Source organism: Haliotis asinina, chromosome 6 (assembly GCF_037392515.1).
Source record: "Haliotis asinina isolate JCU_RB_2024 chromosome 6, JCU_Hal_asi_v2, whole genome shotgun sequence".
NCBI classification, from domain to species: domain Eukaryota; kingdom Metazoa; phylum Mollusca; class Gastropoda; order Lepetellida; family Haliotidae; genus Haliotis; species Haliotis asinina.
Genome location: NC_090285.1, coordinates 69,935,044 through 69,957,584, shown reverse-complemented (window position 1 = coordinate 69,957,584; position 22,541 = coordinate 69,935,044). Strand labels below are relative to the sequence as shown.

At 38.8% G+C, this 22,541-nt stretch overlaps 1 protein-coding gene across 1 annotated transcript in view; it reads right to left on the bottom strand.

Annotated features, from left to right (window-relative positions):
* LOC137286491 (mannosyl-oligosaccharide 1,2-alpha-mannosidase IA-like) overlaps positions 1-15,828 on the bottom strand; it is a 31,914-nt gene extending 16,086 nt beyond the window's left edge. The window contains exons 1-3 of the mRNA XM_067818391.1: positions 15,187-15,828; positions 9,618-9,833; positions 7,403-7,483 (exon numbers count right to left, since the gene is read on the bottom strand). Coding sequence (XP_067674492.1) covers positions 7,403-7,483; positions 9,618-9,833; positions 15,187-15,810 — 921 coding nt within the window. The 5' untranslated portion in view covers positions 15,811-15,828. The remainder of the gene's footprint in view (positions 1-7,402; positions 7,484-9,617; positions 9,834-15,186) is intronic.
* Between the last annotated feature and the right edge of the window lie 6,713 nt (positions 15,829-22,541).

Sequence of the window (22,541 nt, the reverse complement as noted above, 5' to 3'; positions counted from 1 at the left end):
ACGTATCCCACATGTATCTTAGATGTATGTATCAAGTATCCAACATGTATCTTGATGTAAGCATGACATATTCCACATGTATCTCAGATGTATGCTTCACGTATCCCACATGTATCTTAGATGTATGCTTCACGTATCCCACACGTTTCTTGATGTAAGCATGACATATTCCACATGTATCTCAGATGTATGCTTCACGTATCCCACATGTATCTTGATGTAAGCATGACATATTCCACATGTATCTCAGATGTATGCTTCACGTATCCCACATGTATCTTAGATGTATGCTTCACGTATCCCACACGTTTCTTGATGTAAGCATGACATATTCCACATGTATCTTAGATGTATGTATCACGTATCCCACATGTATCTTGATGTAAGCATGACATATTCCACATGTATCTCAGATGTATGCTTCACGTATTCCACATGTATCTCAGATGTATGTATCATGTATTCCACATGTATCTCAGATGTATGCATGACATATTCCACATGTATCTTCGATGCATGCATGACATATTCCACATGTATCTTCGATGCATGCATGACATATTCCACATGTATCTCAGATGTATGCTTCACGTATCCCACATGTATCTTAGATGTATGTATCAAGTATCCAACATGTATCTTGATGTAAGCATGACATATTCCACATGTATCTCAGATGTATGCTTCACGTATCCCACATGTATCTTAGATGTATGTATCAAGTATCCCACACGTTTCTTGATGTAAGCATGACATATTCCACATGTATCTCAGATGTATGCTTCACGTATCCCACATGTATCTTGATGTAAGCATGACATATTCGACATGTATCTCAGATGTATGCTTCACGTATCCCACATGTATCTTAGATGTATGCTTCACGTATCCCACATGTTTCTTGATGTAAGCATGACCTATTCCACATGTATCTTAGATGTATGTATCACGTATCCAACATGTATCTTGATGTAAGCATGACATATTCCACATGTATCTCAGATGTATGCTTCACGTATCCCACATGTATCTTAGATGTATGTATCAAGTATCCAACATGTATCTTGATGTAAGCATGACATATTCCACATGTATCTCAGATGTATGCTTCACGTATCCCACATGTATCTTAGATGTATGTATCAAGTATCCCACACGTTTCTTGATGTAAGCATGACATATTCCACATGTATCTCAGATGTATGCTTCACGTATCCCACATGTATCTTGATGTAAGCATGACATATTCCACATGTATCTCAGATGTATGCTTCACGTGTCCCACATGTATCTTAGATGTATGCTTCACGTATCCCACATGTATCTCAGATGTATGCTTCACATATCCCACATGTATCTCAGATGTATGTATCACGTATCCCACATGTATCTTGATGTAAGCATGACATATTCCACATGTATCTCAGATGTATGCTTCACGTATTCCACATGTATCTTAGATGTATGTATCATGTATCCCACATGTATCTTAGATGCATGTATCACGTATCCCACATGTATCTTGATATAAGCATGACATATTCCACATGTATCTCAGATGTATGCTTCACGTATTCCACATGTATCTTAGATGTATGTATCACATATCCCACATGTATCTTAGATGTATGCTTCACGTATCCCACATGTATCTCAGACGTATGTATCACGTATCCCACATGTATCTTGATGTAAGCATGACATATTCCACATGTATCTCAGATGTATGCTTCACGTATTCCACATGTATCTTAGATGCATGCATGACATATTCCAATTGTATCTTAGATGTATGCATGACATATTGCAATTGTATCTTAGATGTATGCTTCACTTATCCCACATGTATCTTAGATGTGCATTGTTGGCTGCAGAGCGCTTTTCTGCGTCTTTGACGCACAAATGGGAGTTTGAACCCATCAGCGTAACATGTGTGGGTTTTGTGGACGCATTGACTCAAGCAGTATTAATTTCCTATCACAAATCAAAAACGTACATCTGTGTGTACATGTCCTAGCATATTGGGTTATTTCGTGTCAAAGACGACTGTGAAATGTTTATAAATATTTCCGGTTCATAAACTCTTCCGTTTGTTAAACAAAACCAGTTTTATTTGTCTCGCACTTTTCACGACCAATACACAAACAGGTTACTTGATTTACTTCTAATTTCGGTTTTAAATAAATTAATGTACGGTGTGGTCCGTAGGTTTCTTCAGCCAATCAGATGATACCTTTCGAAGGGCTCGGCAACATTCGTAATTTGGTTAGCTTGGGGATTGGTTGAAAACATCACGACCTCATGTCAATCTAAAAATAGCCAAGCATGCCAAGGGTATTCGTCAGAACGGGGTAACGACGCGAAACAGAATAAATGCAAAAACTTGAATATGTGAGTTGTTTTTCTTTTATCGACTCTAAATATTTTGATATTCTACAACAGATTTGCTGTGTTTTTTTTCCTTTGAATTCGTCAGAGTGAGTGAATATATAATCATCGTTCACGAAAGTTTGTTATTTACCTTGTTCCGTGAAATACGGCACATCCTTATAAGGAAGTCGTTTACTACGTTTGCGTAAATTTGATAGCTCCCGTGATGACAAGCCATCATATTCAGGCAAGTTTAGTCAGTTGGTTTGGCAATACTACCACTCAGAAATCATTACCAGCTGAGAAAACTGGTGAAAAAATCGACACAGAAAATGAAATTTTGCAAAAGAAACAAAAAGTTAAAAGCGATTTCAAAGTGGCTGGCTTACAAAGTACAGCTGATTCAGATTTGAGAGATCACTTGGCAAGACCAATGCATTTACTATTGGCTGCCATAATTATAGGCATTCCACTCTGGTCAGGCACATGAAGGCTGCTATTCAAGCTTCATCTTTGAGACAGAACATGTCTACAGTTGTCTCCAAAGTGCTGAATGACAATCTTCACAACCACTGTGTTCTGTTGTTAATGCTATATTACAAACGAAAATATGGACCCTTCCATTTGTTTTTGGACCCCTAATTTTCAAGTGAAGGGGTCCAATGGATCCCAAGAAAATTTAAGCCAGAGCAGACACTGGATGTGTATGCATGACATATTCCACATGTATCTTAGATGTATGTATCATGTATTCTACATGTATCTTAGATGTATGCTTGATGTATTCCACACTTATCCTTAATATCTGATAAACTTATGCTCTGTGTATCCAACATAGTGGCATATATCCTAGATGTATCCCATGTGTCCTAGATGTATCCCATGTGTCCTAGATGTATCCCATGTGTCTTAGATGTATCCCATGTGTCCTAGATGTATCCCATGTGTCCTAGATGTATCATACATGAATGCTTGACATATTCCATATGTATCAGCTTAGAGTTCTGCTTATCCCACATGGATCCCTATTGTATTCCAGATATATGAAGATGTCGATGATCTCAAATGGGTCCTCAGTGCTTCCCATATAAATCTTTGAAGTATTCACCTAAGGATATTTGTCCCTAATGAGTTTGTTTGGACAGCCAAATTTCAGGATTAAACAAGAGTCATCAGAAGATGACATATCCTCCCGGCCCCCACATATTTGAAAGGACAAATCAACTGACAGTTACTTATTGTGTTTTTAGACCATGTCTGAATTGCTTCCATGGAATTCTTGAAAAATATAAATGTTATATATCTGTAATCAGAAAAAGTCACCATTTAAAGACCTGGGGCCAGTTTCACAAAACTCTTGTAAGCCTAAGATCTCGTAACTTTTCTCGTAACATTTGTACCTGGCATACTGTAACATAGGAGGAGCAAATGCTACGAGAAAAGTTACGAGACCTTAGGCTTACGAGAGTTTTGTGAAACTGGGCCCTGTCTCATATATCTGCCGAGATCTTTTGAAATGAACCTACTTATAAGTCTAACCTGCACAAGGTGCAAGTCAATCTTTGAGAAATACATCAACAATAAGTCTAACCTGCACAAGGTGCAAGTCAATCTTTGAGAAATACATCAACAATAAGTCTAACCTGCACAAGGTGCAAGTCAATCTTTGAGAAATACATCAAGAATAAGTCTGACCTGCACAAGGTGCAAGTCAATCTTTGAGAAATACATCAACAATGAGTCTAACATTATAAGCATACATATGTCAGCTCCTCTTTCTCATACACTTTGAAAAGCTATGGCACTGAAACAATGCTGTTCATAGACACTTCTTGGCTATGACAATGCACGTAAACAGGGATCAGCTTTGTCTTCGTGTTGCTATGGTTTCGTGGTAACTACATCAAATTTATATACACTGAAACCTCTGATGCTTTACACACTATTCCACAGCTGAAGTTTTGGAATTAGGCTGGTGCAGCTGGGTTGCAGCTGGCAATTGTTACCTACCATTTTGTCGATTACAACATGTAGCATGTGACCAGTACCCAGAAAAAATGTGCAAAGAAACAAAAAAGAAATAAAAAGGTCTTTTGAAAGATACGAAATAGTTTTCGAGCTGTGCTCTGGAAACAAACTCTGCAACATGTTCATGGAACCGAGAAAATAATAAATAAAAAAACTGTAAATACCAAAAGGCACCACTTTAGGGTCTGCCACACATATCTACCAAGTTTTACTGACAGATATGAAGAAATTTTTGAGTTCTGCTCCAGAAACGAAACACATCTCTCACTTTTGAGACAAAGTCTGAATTGTTTCCATGTAAACCCAGAAATTAATAAATCACAAAAGGCACCACTTTGGGATCTGCAACACATATCGACCAAGTTTTGCAGAAAAATATTGAACGGTTTTTGAGTCTGCTCTGGAAACGAAGCCCATCCCACCATCAGACTAACAGAGATTACTATATCTATCAAGTTTGGTGTAAAAATATTGAACGGTTTCTGAGTTATGCTCTGGAAACAAAATGACTATGGACGGATGAGTCATCAACTTTATCCCCCCGCATTACAATTTACATGCAGGGGGGATAAAAATTAACAGTGTTCTTCAATAAGTTCAAATATAGACGTATTCATATGTCCCTATAAACACAGTCTGGGGTATGGAATTTGCGGGGAATCAACTGATTCAGTCATTTGAGTTAACATTTTGACTGTTCAACTTTAGAGGTCTATTGCTTTTCCACAACAGAAATTTACTGCAACAAACCCAATTATTATAAATATACACAATTTGATGCATACATCTCTTTCTCTTACAAAGGTACAAGAATTTGACCATTCCAGTGAGCTAACTCCTAAAATGTTCCAGTGTCAGATATGCCCCATCAGCCTCAAACACTCCAGAAGATTTCCCAGAGGACAAATGACAGATACAATAACCTCATTCTCAAGGTTAAATGTATGGGACACAGATGCAGTGGTAATGCATTGCAGAAAGAAAGAAAAATACTATTGATTTTGTCTATGTGAGTGTGAAACTCTGATATCCCCCACGGAGGACACGACGCTGCAATCAATACTCATCCTGCCTCCACCATATGGACTCAAAAGTCTGTCAGAAGGTGGTGAGTGAGTGAGTGAGTGAGTGAGTGAGTGAGTGAGTGAGTGAGTTAGCAAGCAAATATGGTTTACTACTATTCAAAACAATATTCCATTAATTTTATGGTGGCACAGTGAGGGATTAACTATGATCTACATTGTATAAAACAATATTTAAGTAATTTTATAGAATAGTATTTGTGAGTAGATGACTATGAATAGTTTAGCAACATCCCAGCCAGTGAGCCTGTGGATGTAAAGGTAAAATGACCCAGGTCAAATATCATATGACATATGAAGAGATCTTGGTTCATAACACAGCAATGAACAATAAAATATTTTATCATTCTGCTAGGGTAAAGTGGTATATTATTGTCGCACGAAGAAGACACAAAACATAAGCGTTTTACTTTCAAATAAACGTATATGGTCATTAAAAGCTGAACCAAATGTCCTGGCAAACTGTAGCACTCAAGAGAGGTGGTATCAGATAAGAGGAGATAACTCCTTCACTGACAAGGTGACTGAGATAAATCTCTCACTGTAAGAGATTTCAGACATATCTAACATTTCCTTACGACAAAAGTTCTAAAATGTTGATGATAGTGAAACAAAATCAGAACTGTTTCTGGTTTATCAGTAAATGTCACAAAACCAAAATTATGTTGAACAAGCAAACACAAATTCAGTTATTATGTGTACTCGACAACACCTGACAGACACACCACAAAAGGTGGTTCTTACGTGATATCTGATATCTCAGCAGCCTCAAACAGAACAACAGAAAAGCTCACCATGAAATAATGAGTGCATGAGTTTAGTTTTACCAGGCTTTTAGCTATATTGCATCCATATGACTGTGTGTGACACCAGCAATGGGCTTCACATAATGTACCCATGTGTGGAATTGAAACAGGGTCTTTGACATGACAAGCGCTTTAACCACTAGGCCATTGCCACATGAAATAATGAAGAACAAATCTGTGCTGTCTGACAGAGCCATAATCACCTTCACCAATTCATGTGTCATGTTAGCAAAATACTGAGGGGTGAGATAGGACTGAGAGTGAGATCGAGACATTTCTGCGAGGTGACACACTGAAATGGTGACAGGTCCTGACATTTTGGAGCAAACAAACTTCCACAGTGGATGCAAGATTGACTGACTTCATCAAATTGTAAATTGAATTACAATATACAGAAAATGGTCATGATTGTTCCCAGTGTTTTTACCTTGTAATAAATACACATATGCAGCTGGTGAAACTCCAGAAAAATAAAAACATTACTGAAAAATGTTGACAAATTTGCAATGTCTGACAAGATGCAGGTCTTAGACTTTTTGACAATTATTTGGTGAAATCCATGATTTCATGGTACTGACAGACCAATAATGTTAAACAGAGCAAAGCTGGGATTCAAACCTACAGCTATGCATTCTAGTCCACCAAAGGGACACAACTCTGTACAGTGAATGCCTCACTGACTGGTGATGAGAACACTCATTTCCATGATAACAAACTAAAGCCCTTTGCCCTCATTTGTGGTGACTGCCCAATTGGAATGACAATGGTGCAGTCTAAAGAGGTCTTATCAGAATAAAAGCATAAGTCAAGGCACATGACACAACTAAGATAGGCTTATCAGAACAGACACAGCCACAGCTTTTTAGCATCCTGTGATAAGCTCTGAATATACTTGCATTTCACAATCAGAATTTTTCAGGACACAACTGTGCATTAAGCAGAATTTTATTGTGTTGTATCATTGTCGCACAAAACAAACTAGGACAAATAAGACAAATAAAAACAATTCATCACCTTGGTAACAACAAACCTCAGATCCTCTTACTTTTGATAGTGAAGGTGCGTTTTCTTTTCAGGATAGCTAAAGTCTGACAAGAAACAAAAGGGTGATCTTACCGGGTCTCCTGACAGAGCGTAGGAAGCTAGTAGGCCACCCACAAACCTGATGTTGGTCTCGAACACAGATAATTCAGTGGACTGCAAAAAGAAAGCATATATAACTATAAGACTGACTTACAGAAACACACAAGGAGAGTGTGGCAATACTAAACCACTCTCTATATGGTCAGCATTGGCACTGCCTATTCCACCGTGAGTATTTAATCACTCTCACCAATCTAACTATACTCAATCTCTCACTACGCCTGTTCAATAACTATGCCCACCCGTCTCACCAGCATGGACTTGCCTACTTACCATGATCACTTACAATGGTCACTCACCCACCATGTTTGCTTACTCATCTACCATGTACACTCATCATGTTCACCCATATGCTACTGGCAAACAAGGTTAGTCAAGCACCAACCTTAAACTGACCTCTATTAGTATGTAAGAGTGTCACTCAGTGGCACTTGCCATTATAAAAGAAGGGGTCCCCTGTTGTCCAAGATCAAATGTGTAGCTACATGCAGAATCAATTTCATTGCCATGCGTTACACGTGCAGTATCCTATATCTACTCTCCCTTTCAGAAACCAAATGGGTTTGTTCACTGTCTGAAATTAGGTGTTCTTTGCTGGTTCAGCTTATCCCTGTTTGCCATTAAGCTCACTCAGTCACCAGGCTCACTCACCATTAGCTCGCTCATTCACCAGGCTCACTCACCATGCTCTGTCACATGCCCAATGTGCTCACTCAAAATGCTCACTCACTCAGTCACCAGGCTCAATCACTTGCCAGGCTCATTCACTATAGCAGCATAAATGACAGGGTCATTTGGGTCCCACACAGACAATCTCAAGCTATTGAACTGTTATGTTTAACATGTTTATTGACATGATTAATATTTGTCAGAACTTAGAACCTGTGATTTATATTCATTGCCCTAAATACTGACTGTAACGGAAATATAGAATGAAGTCTGCTGACTTGCAATGGTGACAGGTGTAAGTTAAACCAGGTTAAACTATATCAGTCTCTGGTAACTACCATGACTACAGGAAATACATGAACTCAAGATAATGGGACTTACATGAACTGGTAATTGTGCAAGAACACGATTTTAACACAGCAACACCCTACAAAACCATACATTCATGGAAAATGAAGGTGCCTATGAGATGCTTTAGCTGTGCTGCTGTATCTTTGGACTTCCATCAGAGCGTTTTACACAGTTCACAAGAATACCAATAACTAACAGGCAAAGGGGCGTGGGGTAGGGGGGCTCCTTCAAAGCAATGAAATGTTGCAGTGAACAATACTGAACAGTTGGACAACAACAATTACGTAACTCTTTCACACACATTACCATTCATGCAAACTGATTGTACCCTCCACTCAAACTGTTTGTACCCTTCACTCAAACTGATTGTACCCTTTACTCAAACTCAATGTACCCTTCACTCAAACTGACAGTACCCTTCACTCAAACTGATTGTACCATTCATTCGAACTGACTGTACGCTGCACTCAAAACTGATTGCACCCTTCACTTGATTTTACCATATAAATTTCCTGAGTGAGTGAGCATTATTTTGTGCAACTTTTAGCAATGTCGGCAGTCATCTGAGCATTTAACTTTCAGGTCAAACTCCAGAAAAAAAACATTTATAACAGTGCCATGCAGTATCATGAACTGAGATGAATCCCTTGTCAGTATGTCCTCATCTCTCATCCTGCACTAAAGTGAAGTATTTCCGCTAAGTAAAGAAAGCTGATTGACCTTCATACAGAGTCCTCATCTTCCATGTATGTGACACATCAGGTGTTTCTGGACCTACACAGTAAGGCAACTGACAGTCTAACAAGGGAATAAGTCTCACTGCCTCATGAATCTGATGACCTGCTTCATTCAGGGTCGCTTTATGGACTGGGCTTATAATTATTTATTTTTTTTTAATTTTGAAGCGGTGAGTGTTATACACGTTGTTCCACTCTATGTGGCGATATTAGGTAGATGCATTTCCAATCTACCTACACCTGTCACTTAAATAGAATGATGTGATATATATGATTTCAGTCCCACCTGGCATCTTGCCACATCCCTGTCTGCCAGGTGTTGTTGCAACCACGCTGTACCTTGAAATGGATTGAACAAGGGCCTTGAACATGACATGCTTTAATCACATGGCTACCTGATCTTTCATAAGAAGACCCAAATGTGGACTTACCCCATCAAAATGGAAACTCGTGGCAATCCAGTCTCTGGCCCTCTTGAACTCTTCAGTCATGCCCATCAAGTAAAGAGTGTCAATGGCATCAATGATTGTGGCTCCCAGAGACAGGGTTCCAAAGATGCTGGCAGTGTGACCTCGTTTTGAGATGGGTCGAAGTTCGTTTGCTCCCCAAGCATGCTTCTCATAGTTAGACCAGGCATGTTTCATCATCTGCAAAACAACAAACAACATAAACAAAATGAACATACTGTATACAGTATACAGTAGTGTGTTCAACACCACGACGATGATTGAGTGAGTGAATGAGTGAGAGAGAGAAGTTTTACACTGCACTCAGCAAAATTCTAGCTATATGACGGTGGTCTGTAAAGAATTCAGTTTGGACCAGACAATGCAGTGATCAACAATCTGTGCAAATGGGAACTGATGATGTGTCAAACAAGTCAATGAGCCTGACCACCTGATCTTGTTAGTTGCCTTTTATAGCAAGCATGGGTTGCTGAAGGCCTATTCTACCCCAGACCTTCACGGGTATTATGATGATGATGATGATGATGATGATGATGATGATGATGATGATGATATTCTATGAGCATATTTTGGAGGCTACTGTACTGTTAAAAGATTATATTTTAAATACTAAATTACCACTGAACTTCCAGAGGAATGTTTACACATGTCACATGTACTATGGTCAAGTAGGCCAAAAAATCAATTTTTAAACATTTAATGGATCAGCTTAATTCATGTGGAGCATTATTTTGAAGAAATATCAATCTACATGAAAGAAATGGCTCACTGCATAACTATTTTGACTACCAAGATACTTTTCAGTTGACAAATCAATATCCAACACTGTGATCCAAAAGACCCAAGTAACAACTGACAGCTGCACAGGTGCTGGCACTAGACTTGGCTGAAACTGGCTTATGCAACCTATGTTGATAAACAGACTGTACTCAAAATATTCCACAAAAAGGCTAATGAAAACTTCAAAATTTGGTCACGTATACAAGATTTTTACAAACTGAAATAAAAATACTTTCTCTCTGAGTTATGTTCAAAGCAACATCCAGTGCATGTGCACTACAGATCAACAAACCTCCATCTAAACACATCAGCCTGGTGAATCCCTCATTGTCACTTGAATCACCTGATTTATAGTATTCGAGAATGAAAAATGAAGATTGCTAGTGATAATTTGTGCAGATGTATTCATAGTTTTTACCATAATGCAGTGGTTCAAGAGAGCATTCAGTTCTACAACAATAAAAACATCACAAAGTAAGCCATCAATATCATAAATGTCTTCCTTTTTCAATTAAGAAAACATTAATTCAGACAGTGTTAAACAAGCTCATGTTTCACAAATGCCATTGTTGCCAACACATAAAAAAAATCCACAAAAGGATACTGATACGCAAAAAGACAATTTCAGTATGTGACCTAGGTCTGAACCTGAAAAGATGGTGTGAAGGTCCATAGTGAGGGTCCAAGTAGGAGGGTGGCAAACTTATATCCAATCTGCGTATATGGATACACATACTATTGATGACTGAATTGTCTGGTCCAGACTGGATTATTTACACACATGCCATATAGCTGATTGCAGCATTAAACAAGGAACTAAAGCAACTCTTTATTTATAAAGGAAAAACAAGCAATGACTGATATATTTCACTAATTTCAGGGATCGAAGTATGTATATGGAAGGACACTGTGAATGTTCTGCTATCACAAACCACTTGGGAATATTGGGAAATACTACAGAAAATGCAACAACATGGGTATGCTACTTAGCATTTAGGGTACCTCATGATACACAGGTTGTATAGCAATGTATGGGATCATGGGCTTTGCATCGGGATACAATATTGTTTGATATGACAACAGGTCTGAGTCATCATATTTTGTTACCTTACTCTTCATGAGGAATGGTTCTAACCCGCTGGATCAGCATTCAGATGTTGGAGGGTATCATACTGATAACAGCATTAACACTTATCACGTCACCTCAATACTTCACTTTCCTTATGACACGAAGAAACCATCAGATAATTTTACAGGTTTCATTTCCCTCTTGTAAATTCTGCATTGTGCTTACATTAATTCTTACTGTGTGAACATCTATTACACTTTTCCAACTGACCTTACACATACTGTGTAAGGATCAGTTAACATCAGCCTGTATGGATACTCCTGTACATGAATAAATTTACTTTACCCACAGTATTGAGCATTGCTTGTTTGATAATAGCAAACTGATATAAATGATAAAACACGTTGTAACACAGCCTCATTTCCATGATCACCAAATCCATCAAATCTCATCTTTGCTTAACAGAATCTATTACTTAGTGTCCTTGCTAATCATGCTAATAAGCCTCGCCCACTTTGTTTCTGACGCTAGGGAGGACAACTACGGACTAATCACAATGGTGGCACCACCTGTGAAACGTACTTGACTGAGAACATTGTTGATGACTTCTGCTTACTATACTTTGGTGTCTGTCACTTGTGAATAATGTTTATTTTTAATATATTTTAGTTGACAGATTGTAATTGGTGAGTGAAAATGAGCTAAATGTCTGATGAAAAATAATCCAGGCCAGCCGCTGATCAAGAGTGGGAAGTGTACTTTCTTCCAAACCAAGTTCAGCATACTCTTAAACCATAATAATCTTTGTTTTATTGGATCTGATACCATATCCGAAGAGGACATAACACTAATTATTATTTTCCAGTCTAATTAAACTTTGTCTCAGTATTATTTGTTACACTCCTCCGAGTCTCACAAACCCAAGTACAAGGTCCTGTCAGGAAACCTTTGAGGCTGATTGATCAGAACACAGCTTACCATTACCAAATTGTGACAGTGGACATTCGCACATATCTTTAACTTTAACCTCAAAAGTGTTTGTACCTTAATGATTCCAAATGCTATTTTCCGAATGATCACTTTTGAGTGAGGCACATGGAGCATGCTACGACACTGTCAACAGTCAGCAAACCGTCGCTGAAAATAGTGCTTTTTCAACATTCAAGGATGTCAGCTTGCTGAATTATTACTTTCATTAGCAAATGATAACTATGTCATCAGAAAGCCCTAGGTGCAGGTCTGTGTTTGATGTGGACTTCTGTTTGTCAAGAGATCAGTCAGTGACCGAGGAATTTGCAAGTCCTGCCAAAATCTTAACAGTTACTGTTCTTGGATTGACTAAACTGAACTCCTTCAGACATCTCACGCTTGATTGGATGGTGATAGATCACTCAAAGGTTACCTGACATGACCTCCTACTAGGGCTTATTAGACTCAGTATAGGAAGGTAACGAATAACACTGAGCCTAGTTTATTTAGACTGTCTAATTTCCTTTTCAGAGATACTAACTACTGTCATAAAAAATATGAAAGTTGTTAACAAATTTGGTAAAAGTCAAAATGAAACTTACGGAAAACACACATGAAAATGTTCTGAAGCTTTCACCTACTATAAAACAGTGTGCAATTTAATATGAAGCTCATTTTCCAATTAACCACCACCATGCTTTTAACAATTTGTCCAAAACCAACATCTAATAATGGCTCTGTCTTCAAACATTGGTAACCTCCACAAAACCTAATGATTTCTGAGAAGTATTACATCAAATCTGGGTTAACTATATATTTCAGTATTCATTCCAGTTACAAGAATAGTCAGCTGCGAATTTTATACGTTATTCTTTTCCAAACAGACCACTACTGCCCAGGGAGTGACCATTTTTTTTTAATTCTCTAGACTTTGAAGTAACTTTACAAAGAGTTTGATACTAGTTATCACTTTCAGAATAACCTTATGGGTAAATATGTTATTTTAAAAACCAAAGACATGCTAAAGCAGGAGCCAACAAACTAAGTTCGTACCAAGTGACTGTTCTGCCATGATATGAATCTGCATCCTGATCCCTGAGTGATATGTCAATCATTTAAGTCATTACTTATAAATGATTAGATTGTCACTTATTTTATTATCTTTCCATGTTTACTAAATGACAAAATACGGTTAAAACATACCTAGCTATCATTTCCAGTGATTTAATTAAACTTGCAGTTTTGTTAATTATTACTTCCAAAATGAACCAATGTACCTCCCTATGTGTTAAAGTTACTAAATCAGTTACTTTGTAACAAAAATTCAAAACAAATAATGTTCTCATGGGGAAGAAATAAACCCTTATTTCATTCTGATAGGCATTTGCTGACGCTGATTTTCATTTCTGTTTGTTTGAAAAAAATATTGTTCCTTGAATATTTTCAACTATTAACAGCTACTGTATTGCACAGTAGGCCTTCCAATTGAGCTTTTGAAACCTAAAAACATCTTAAACTAATAAACATGTTAAAATGTTTGACAAATTTAAGGACATCTAAGACCAAAGACAGCAATATCCTTCATATTGCTTTTCAATCTAACAATTTCGGGTATTTTGGTCAATCCTAACAAAATCCGATCACTGTCAGTTTTGTTTAAATGGTTCTCTTGCCTGTCTACTTTTCAGCATTATTTCATGCCAACTAACAGTCTAACTAAACTTAGTCTCAATACCTTTCATTTCACTCCACTACTGAGTTGACACATGTCATCAGTTCCCAATTGCGCAGATCGATGCTCATGTTGTTGATCACTGGATTGTCTAGTCCAGACTTGATTATTTACAGAGCGCCGGCATATAGCTGGAATATTGCTGAGTGTCACGTAAAACTAAACTCACTCATGGCTTTCTGATGACATGGTTACCATTTGCTAATATCTCCGCAAGACATCCGTGAACATTGACATAAAGGCTATTTTCTGCGACTGCTTAATCACTGTTAACATCTTGCTCCATGTATATTACCTGGTAGCGATTGTTTGGAAAATAGCATTCAAAATCATTCGGGTACATACCTTTCTCAGGTTAAAGTTCAAAAGGTATATGTGGATGTCCACTTTCACAATTTGGTAAGCTGTGCTCTGATTGATCAATCTCTAAGGTTACCTGATGCGACTTCCTACTAGTACTAGGGTTTGTTAGACTCAGTAGTGGAGAGAAACGAAAAGTTCTGAGTCTAAGTTTTCTCAGACTGTACCACTTCAATGCCCAGTATTGATTATTTGTTGTCATCTAATTGGTAATGATTTAACAAATGTATGAAAGTGTGGAAATTTGTGCAAATTTTCATCTTCAAGCAGATGTAGGTTTCGTGAATGAGGTGCCGAGATTTAACTGATCTGGGGTCCAATCGCATTCCCTCTTGATCTGCTACAATTGTTTTTGTCTTGACCGTAATTGTTTTGTTAATGGTACACATCAAATTGCAGCAATATGTAAAAGATATAGCCAATGTGAATGGCACTTTTTGAAGCACATAAATTCAGACTCTCGGAATCAGAGGCATCATTTGACCCTGGATATAAATTTGACAAATCCACAAATTGCGCTCCATCTGTTGGCTGTCCAAAACTGATGCATGCACTAGTGTTGACTGACAGACTGATTTGGTCTATTGACCAAGCACATGTGAAAAAGTTTTCAAAAAGCCTACCTCCTTCACTTTCTCTCTCCTCATCTTGTTTTCCTCATCATCATGAGAGCCCCCTGCAGCTTCATCAGGCAAAGCATGCCCTTCATGTTCCTTTTTAACTTCAAGCTGTTTCTTTATTTCTTCTTGCTTTGCTAAATCTTCTTCTTCTTTCTTCTTCATCAAGATTATATTTTTTTCTTCCCGAATTTTGTCCTTCATCTCTTGAGCTTCAACGGGTTTCACATTTAGCCTTTCTCCAAGTGCTTCATTCATTTTTTGCTGTTCCCATGCCACATCGATTTTTTTTCGAAGTTCCGCCTTGTCAACTATTTTGTGAGGATCAACCATATCTCCATGCCTCAAAACTTTCGCCCCAACAAGAGGGTGGCCATCAGCCCCCAGTTCGGCCTGTGGGAAAAATATGACGTTTCCAGCTTCTTGGATATGTTTTCTCATTTCGTCCATTGTAACCCGGTCTCGGAGATCTGGTAAAAAGAAAAATGCCCCAAAACATACTATCCCAAATGTTAAAAACACTAGTAATATTATGTATTTCTCCCTTAAACGCAGTGTTTTGCGTCCTTGAGGTACAGGCACACCATTTACATAGCGTTGATAGGTGGGAAGAACACTACCCGCTGCCATGTTGTCGTCTTCGTTCAGGCCCGCAGCTAATGTTGTCGTGTATTGGTCGAAATTTCTTAAGGGGAGGTAATTGCTTTCAAACTCTCTCGAGAGACTACACGTACGAACACCCGATAACTGGGTGACCCAAATACCGTCAAGAAGCATCGCTGCTATCAGAAGCTGAAAAGGCACCGGCTCGCGTGTTTATATACCAGGGATTTGCAAACTGTGAAGTAATGTTTTCATAGACATTCCCGATCTGCTGCACATTGGTCAATCTAAGAAAAGACTGAAGAAGTTATATTTATCCATGAATATCTATTATTAGCAGGATTTGGGATAAAAATATGTTTATATAATGGGAGAAGAAATCCCGTTAATCCTGTCATGTAACGACAGCAGAAAACGTTTATTAAGTATAATTTCTATAAATATTTTAAATATAATTTCTATAATCCATAATCTCTGTATATATAACCTCGAATACGAGAAAAAAATAACGGACAAATTCTAATGCAGTATTATGTAAATCTGAAGCCACGAAACGTGTCAGCAGGTACATTCGAGTGTGACGTTTCCCTTTGATGAACGGTGACATTTTCATGACAAACATCCGTTTCATTCTAGCGATTTTCTGCATAGGATACAATGACTTTGTAAGGGTTGCACTTTGCACTTTATGATTAGTCAATTATAAATTATAATGTACATGAAACTACAACGTACACCTGGTGAGGGGGTAACATTGCCACCCTAATACTGACACATATTTGTTAACCCAAATAATGCTAGCAAACGAACAAGTTTTGCAGTAAAAAATTGCATTAAAGTAAACAAACTACATACAATTTTAAACGATCGATATTTTATAAGCTATAATCACAATGTGACGGCAAAACAATGCACACACTGTCTACTAATTTGATCAATCATTTTCATAAAAAATATCAACAGGGCTATCTTTTTTAAAGAAACATGTTATCTTGTAATGAGATATTAAGATAATGTCTTAGGTTTGCTTGAAACATTAATAATATTGATACACTGTTCTGTGTTGACACCCATGCTGAAGTAAAAGACATATGTACGAGATAGATTCTGTGTAAAATCAATACATAACAACAAGCATGCTACATAAGTAACATCTGTATTTTAAAATTCAGTAGGTTTACAAATGAACAGAAATTAGTTCAAAGTGAACCAGGTGAGAGTAAACAGAGGAGACACCAAGCACCTGTTCAATACACCCGAAACATTGTGGGAAGATGGACGGTCATTATTGTGACACTTCATCAGTAGGGCTAAATAAAACAAGTGAAATGTTCCTCGGGCATCGGCGCGTCACTTTTATTTGTGCGCCTAACAATTTTTTATTGCCATTAAAAAAATAAATTTGACTTGGCCGCGTCCCGATCATCCATTTAAGTTCACTATAAGACTGAGTGTCTGTAAGAACGAGTGTGACTGAATCTGAAACTTATTAACACGTGCTAAACTTCCAAAGCTGTATTTCTTAAAGAAAAAGAAAAATGTGTTCCTCCTTTGTCACTTTTTTCTATAAAAAAAAATTTAAAAAAAAAACCCCGTCCTATACCGACCTCGTCACTTTCGAAAAGAATGTGCCCGAGAAACATTCAATTATTTTATGCAACCTTAAGCGTCGCCAAACAGAGCTTCTTGTATTGCTGAGATTATCACAGTAACAGCTCTATAATGCAGTATGTACAACCCAGGACTGACGGACGTGAAATCAGACTTCACGACTTCGGGTCTAAATAGCAGAGCCAGTTTCTATTTAATTGCGACAAGGAGTTCATATTGTTGAACAAATAAAAATGCTATATACCCACACACTGGTGACTCAAGAGATGGCACCTCCATGGCTAAAACCTGACTGTGGCTATCGGAGACCCAACAACTGCAATGCATCCATAATTCATTAATATGCATATTAATATTATAGTCCTAATCATACCATCAGCAAATGGAGATTGTGCTGAGGATGTCCTAAAACTTAGGACACAAGTGTTCTACCAAGAGCTGTTTCTGCCACTAGCAAAGCACATGAGCTTATTGCTTCATCTCTTGTCCAGTTGCTTATGAAATATTCAACGGCTGAAATCAGGTTGGCCCGGAATAATGCAGACTGCACAGGAAGACTGCCACCCTAAACAGTTATTCTTGATCCGTGATTGATAAGGACCGCAGCGATACCATCCGCCTATACGCATAGGGTACATAGCAATTCAAAAGAGTTGAGAGCAGTTGTTACGTTCGGTCATCAAGGAAACACTAATTTTAGAAATGGTTCACACGCTGAACGTTTCTAAACCTTATTTATGTTGTGACGTTTATGTTGTTTACTGTCATTCTAACTATACTGACATTTTATTGTTTACTGTGATTCTGACTGAACTGCCATTCTGTTTACTGTCATTGAGACTCTATTGTCATTCTGTTGTTTACTTTCATTGCAACTGTACTGTCATTCTGTTGTTTACCGTGATTCTAACTGCACTGCCATGCTGTTGTTTACTGTCGTTGCAACTGTACTGCCATTCTGTTGTTTATTGCCAATGTAACTCTACTGCCATTTTATTGTTTACTGCCATTATAACTTTACTGCCATTCTATTGTTTACTGTCATTATAACTGCACTGCCATTCTATTGTTTACTGTCATTATAACTGTTCAGCCATTCTGTTGTTTATACCATTGTAACTGCACTGCCATTCTGTTTTTCACTGCCATTCTAATGTTTACTCTCATTCTATTGTTTATTGCCAGTGCAACTGAGTTGCCTTTCTGTTGTGTCCTGCCGCTGTTGGTCCCTTTCAATGCTTACCTATTTTCGGCATTTTTATGTTTCTATAGAAATGATTTAGACTTAGTCTCAAAAGGTCAGGTTGGGCATCGCTCGTTTTCGGGGCACAACTCGAAAACATTTCAATAACTTGGGAGATATAGCAAATAAATCTGGAAGTGACGCCTTCTGCTATTTGCACTTTTTTGCATCTGTATTTTCCGTGATTTCCATGGAAACGATTAGGACTTAGTAAAAAAATATGTTTCTGTCAGATGATTTATTTTTCAAATTTGTGGGGGCCGGGGAGATTTGTCATCTTCTGTTGACTCTTCAGTCTTTAATTGTTAACAATGCGGAAGTCGACCACTGAATTCTAGTAAGAATGAAATCCAGAGACGTGTGACACAGTCTGTAAAGTTAATAATTTTCCTGTTAAATATGATAATGTGATCACTTTAAATGAAACCGAAAACCGCAGAAAATGTATGCGTGTGACCAAAGTAAACTGTTTGAAATTAAAAGCCCGCAATAACGATTATGCTGGTCTCCCGCCGGGCTGGGCTGGGCTGGGCCGGGCCGGGCTGGGCTGGGCTGGGCTGGGCTGGGCTGGGCTGGGAACGTTAATTCACACATTGGGCATTCGCATGTCACACACGAATATACCCCCAGATGCCAAAAATAGCTGTAGCTGACCAAAATAACATTCCACAAGTTATGGAGGAAGCGAGCGTTCTGTTCAACCTGTATGTACGTAAACATACCCCACGGCGTCTACGGCCGTGTTCAGTCCGTGTCGCGGTTCTAACTCTGTATAAATAGTTACTGAGAGCTATTCTTAGGCATGCATTCTGAAATAGATTCAATGTAATCGTAATATTTTTTTGCTGAGTGTAATACGGAGTTAGTGAGTGAGTTTAAATACTTTGCTAAAATGTTATCTAGGTTCATTTGCTTACCAAGCATTCGTTAATAAGGTTGATTAAAATAGTGACGTGAACAGTCAAGTGAACAATTAAGGTTTATACGCAGAGAAACAAGGCTTATACACAGTAGGCAAGGTAATAAGGTTTAAACAGTAGTCGAGTGTATAAGGTTTATGCAGAGTATTCGAGTAAATTAGGTTTATACAGATTAGTCGAGTACATAAGGCAACCGTTTAAACAGTAGTAAGGTGTATATGGTTTTTGCAGAAACGTCGATTGGAAAGGGTTTAAACAGTAATCGAGTATACAGTAATCGAGTATACAGGGTTTATGCGAAGTAGTGGAATGAATAAAGTCCAAAGAGAGGAGTGAGTAAGGTTTAAACGGAGTAGTCGAGTGAAAAAGGTTTAAACGGTAGTCGGGTCAAGAAGATGTATACAGAGAATAGAGTGAATACTTTTTATGAGAGTTGTCGAATGAAAAAGCTTTATCCAGAGTAGGAAAGCTAATAAATGCTTACTAAGCTTTTATTCACATTCCAGTTGTAGAGCGCGTGAGTCTTGTGGTGTACCTGAAATTAGGTTAGAAGCAGTGTTAAACCTTGCCTTGCAAAGACTACTGAATGCAAGGCCCAGAGATGTGTATAGTAATTCTAGGCTTTATAGAGGCAACTCCAGATAATCCGACAGCTCACCTCACTCACTCACTGTCAGTGGATCCCTTGAAAGAGGAGGGCTGCCATAACCCATTCTCCATGTTGTCATCTGTGTTTTAACGCTACTGGATGGTGTTCAGTTAGTCCTTAACAACGTCGTGCACACGGTATTAGTTGGAATTATGATGTCTCTAACTGTATGTGCATGCGTTGTCGAAATGATAACGTGTAAATCACGAAAGAGATGCTAGTTCATTATGGCGTTTGGAAGATAATATACTCTTGATGTAAATATAGTGACACTTTGGATATAGCTTCAGGATAGCCGGGAGACGTCTCGGGAGGCGACCCCTAGACAGCTCTCTCTCATGGACGTCTAAACATTTCCACAGCTTCTGAAGGAGAGGCGTGACTGCTTGTTGTTTGTTGTTGTTGATCTGAGGATGGTCAGCTCACGGTGCAGTCTGCGATCCGTGGGGAATCACGGGCAGAATAGATCTTAAGCGTCCCCTGCCAGGCAATAAACCCCACACCTGGATCCCTACAGGTAGATACGGCGGGGCGCTGTTGGATGGTTGGAAGCTGTGATTCGGAATGAATTTTTTTAGGTGGTCGAATTTCCCACAAGTTAACTGAGCAAGACAATACGTAATTTGTGTAACATTTTTAGCTAATTCCACGACAGTTGAACAGGTGGGTGGGATAGCAACTTTTCATGAGAACTATACTGATAAATAAATTGAAACGGTTTGAGCATTTGTTTGCGCTGGAAAAGCATAGAAGTCTCTTGACTCAATATGTATTGTTGTGAAAGTGGGGACCTTTTATTATACTGAACATCATTGAAAACGCACCACCCCTAAAATTGTGGATTTCTAAGAGCAGAAGTGAGCAATCTATGTAAATTTTACATATTTGTGTAGACCAATGTTTGATAAAGAAAAGAAGCAAAAAACAATCAAGCAAAACAGTGAAGATTTAATGCAGCTGACAATGAAATAAAGATGGGGTCAAAATGGAAAGTCAGTAGCGTGTATGACCCCCGTTAGCAGCAACACAAGCTGTGCAACGTCTCCTCATTGAACGGATACGTCTCTGAATAAAGTCCTGAGGCACTGCATTCCACTCTTGCTGCAAGGCATTGTCGAGTTCCCCAAGGTTGTTGATCTGCGGACGACGTGCGAGGCGTTGGCCGATGTAATCCCACAAGTGTTCGATGGGTGACAAATCTGGTGACAATGCAGGCCAATGAAGTAGAGGAATGTTGTTGTTAGCCAGATACTGTATCGAAACACGTGCAGTGTGGGCTCGTGCATTGTCATGTTGAAATGTGTGCAGATCTTGATGCTGGTGAAAGAAGGGAACGACGTTGTTCTGAAGAATGTTGTCACGGTAGTAAACGGCATTCACTCTGCCACGACAAACAATCAGAGCGGTTCTGTGGTGATAACTTATCCCTCCCCACACCATAATGCTTTCTCCACCCCACCGATCGGTTTGCACAACACAATCCTGATGATAACGTTCACCCCGTCGACGCCATACCCGTAGACGCCCGTCAGCATTTCGCAAGTGAAAACGCGACTCGTCGGAGAACACCACACCATGCCAACGTCGTAACAACCACACACGATGCTGTTCAGCCCATTGTCGGCGTTCACGGCGATGCCTGTCAGTCAGGATGGGTCCAACGTAAGGGCGTCGACAACGTAACCCTGCCGCACGGAGACGGCGTCGGACGGTGGAAGCGCTGATCAAACCACGTCGACCCTGGACAGCGTTGGCGGTTCTGGCAGCGGGCAAGGTTCGATCCCGAATATGGCGCCGTACAATGTCTCGATCTTGACGAGGGGTGGTAACACGTGCCTGACCTGGGCGTTGCCGGTCCCTGCTGGTTCCTGTTTGTTGGTATCTGTTAGCAAGTCTCAGAATGGTCGAATGATGACACCCAAATCGTCGTGCAATGTTTCTGCTTGAAGCGCCGACCTGCAACATACCCAAGGCCTGTTCTCGTTCCTCTGGTGACAATCTTGGCATGGCGAAAAAACGTTACTTACGAAAGTACTGCGAAAATGAGAACGGTTTTGTGCCGAAGGTCATTTATACCCCTGAACAGCATGCTTTCTGCATGCAATTTGTGCCCTTCGTGTGTGATGTGCATGAATTTTGTTGTTTTCATGTGATGTGTTCGATGATGTGTTCGAACGATCCGTTTTTTACTGTAGAGCGTTATTTACGATCTAGTGTGTTATTATCAAAATTCCCACCATTAATTTTCCATTTCCAAAAGATTCTATTGCCTTATTTCAAAATTTACAGGTGGTGCGTTTTCAATGATGTTCAGTATATATAGAAACAGTCCATA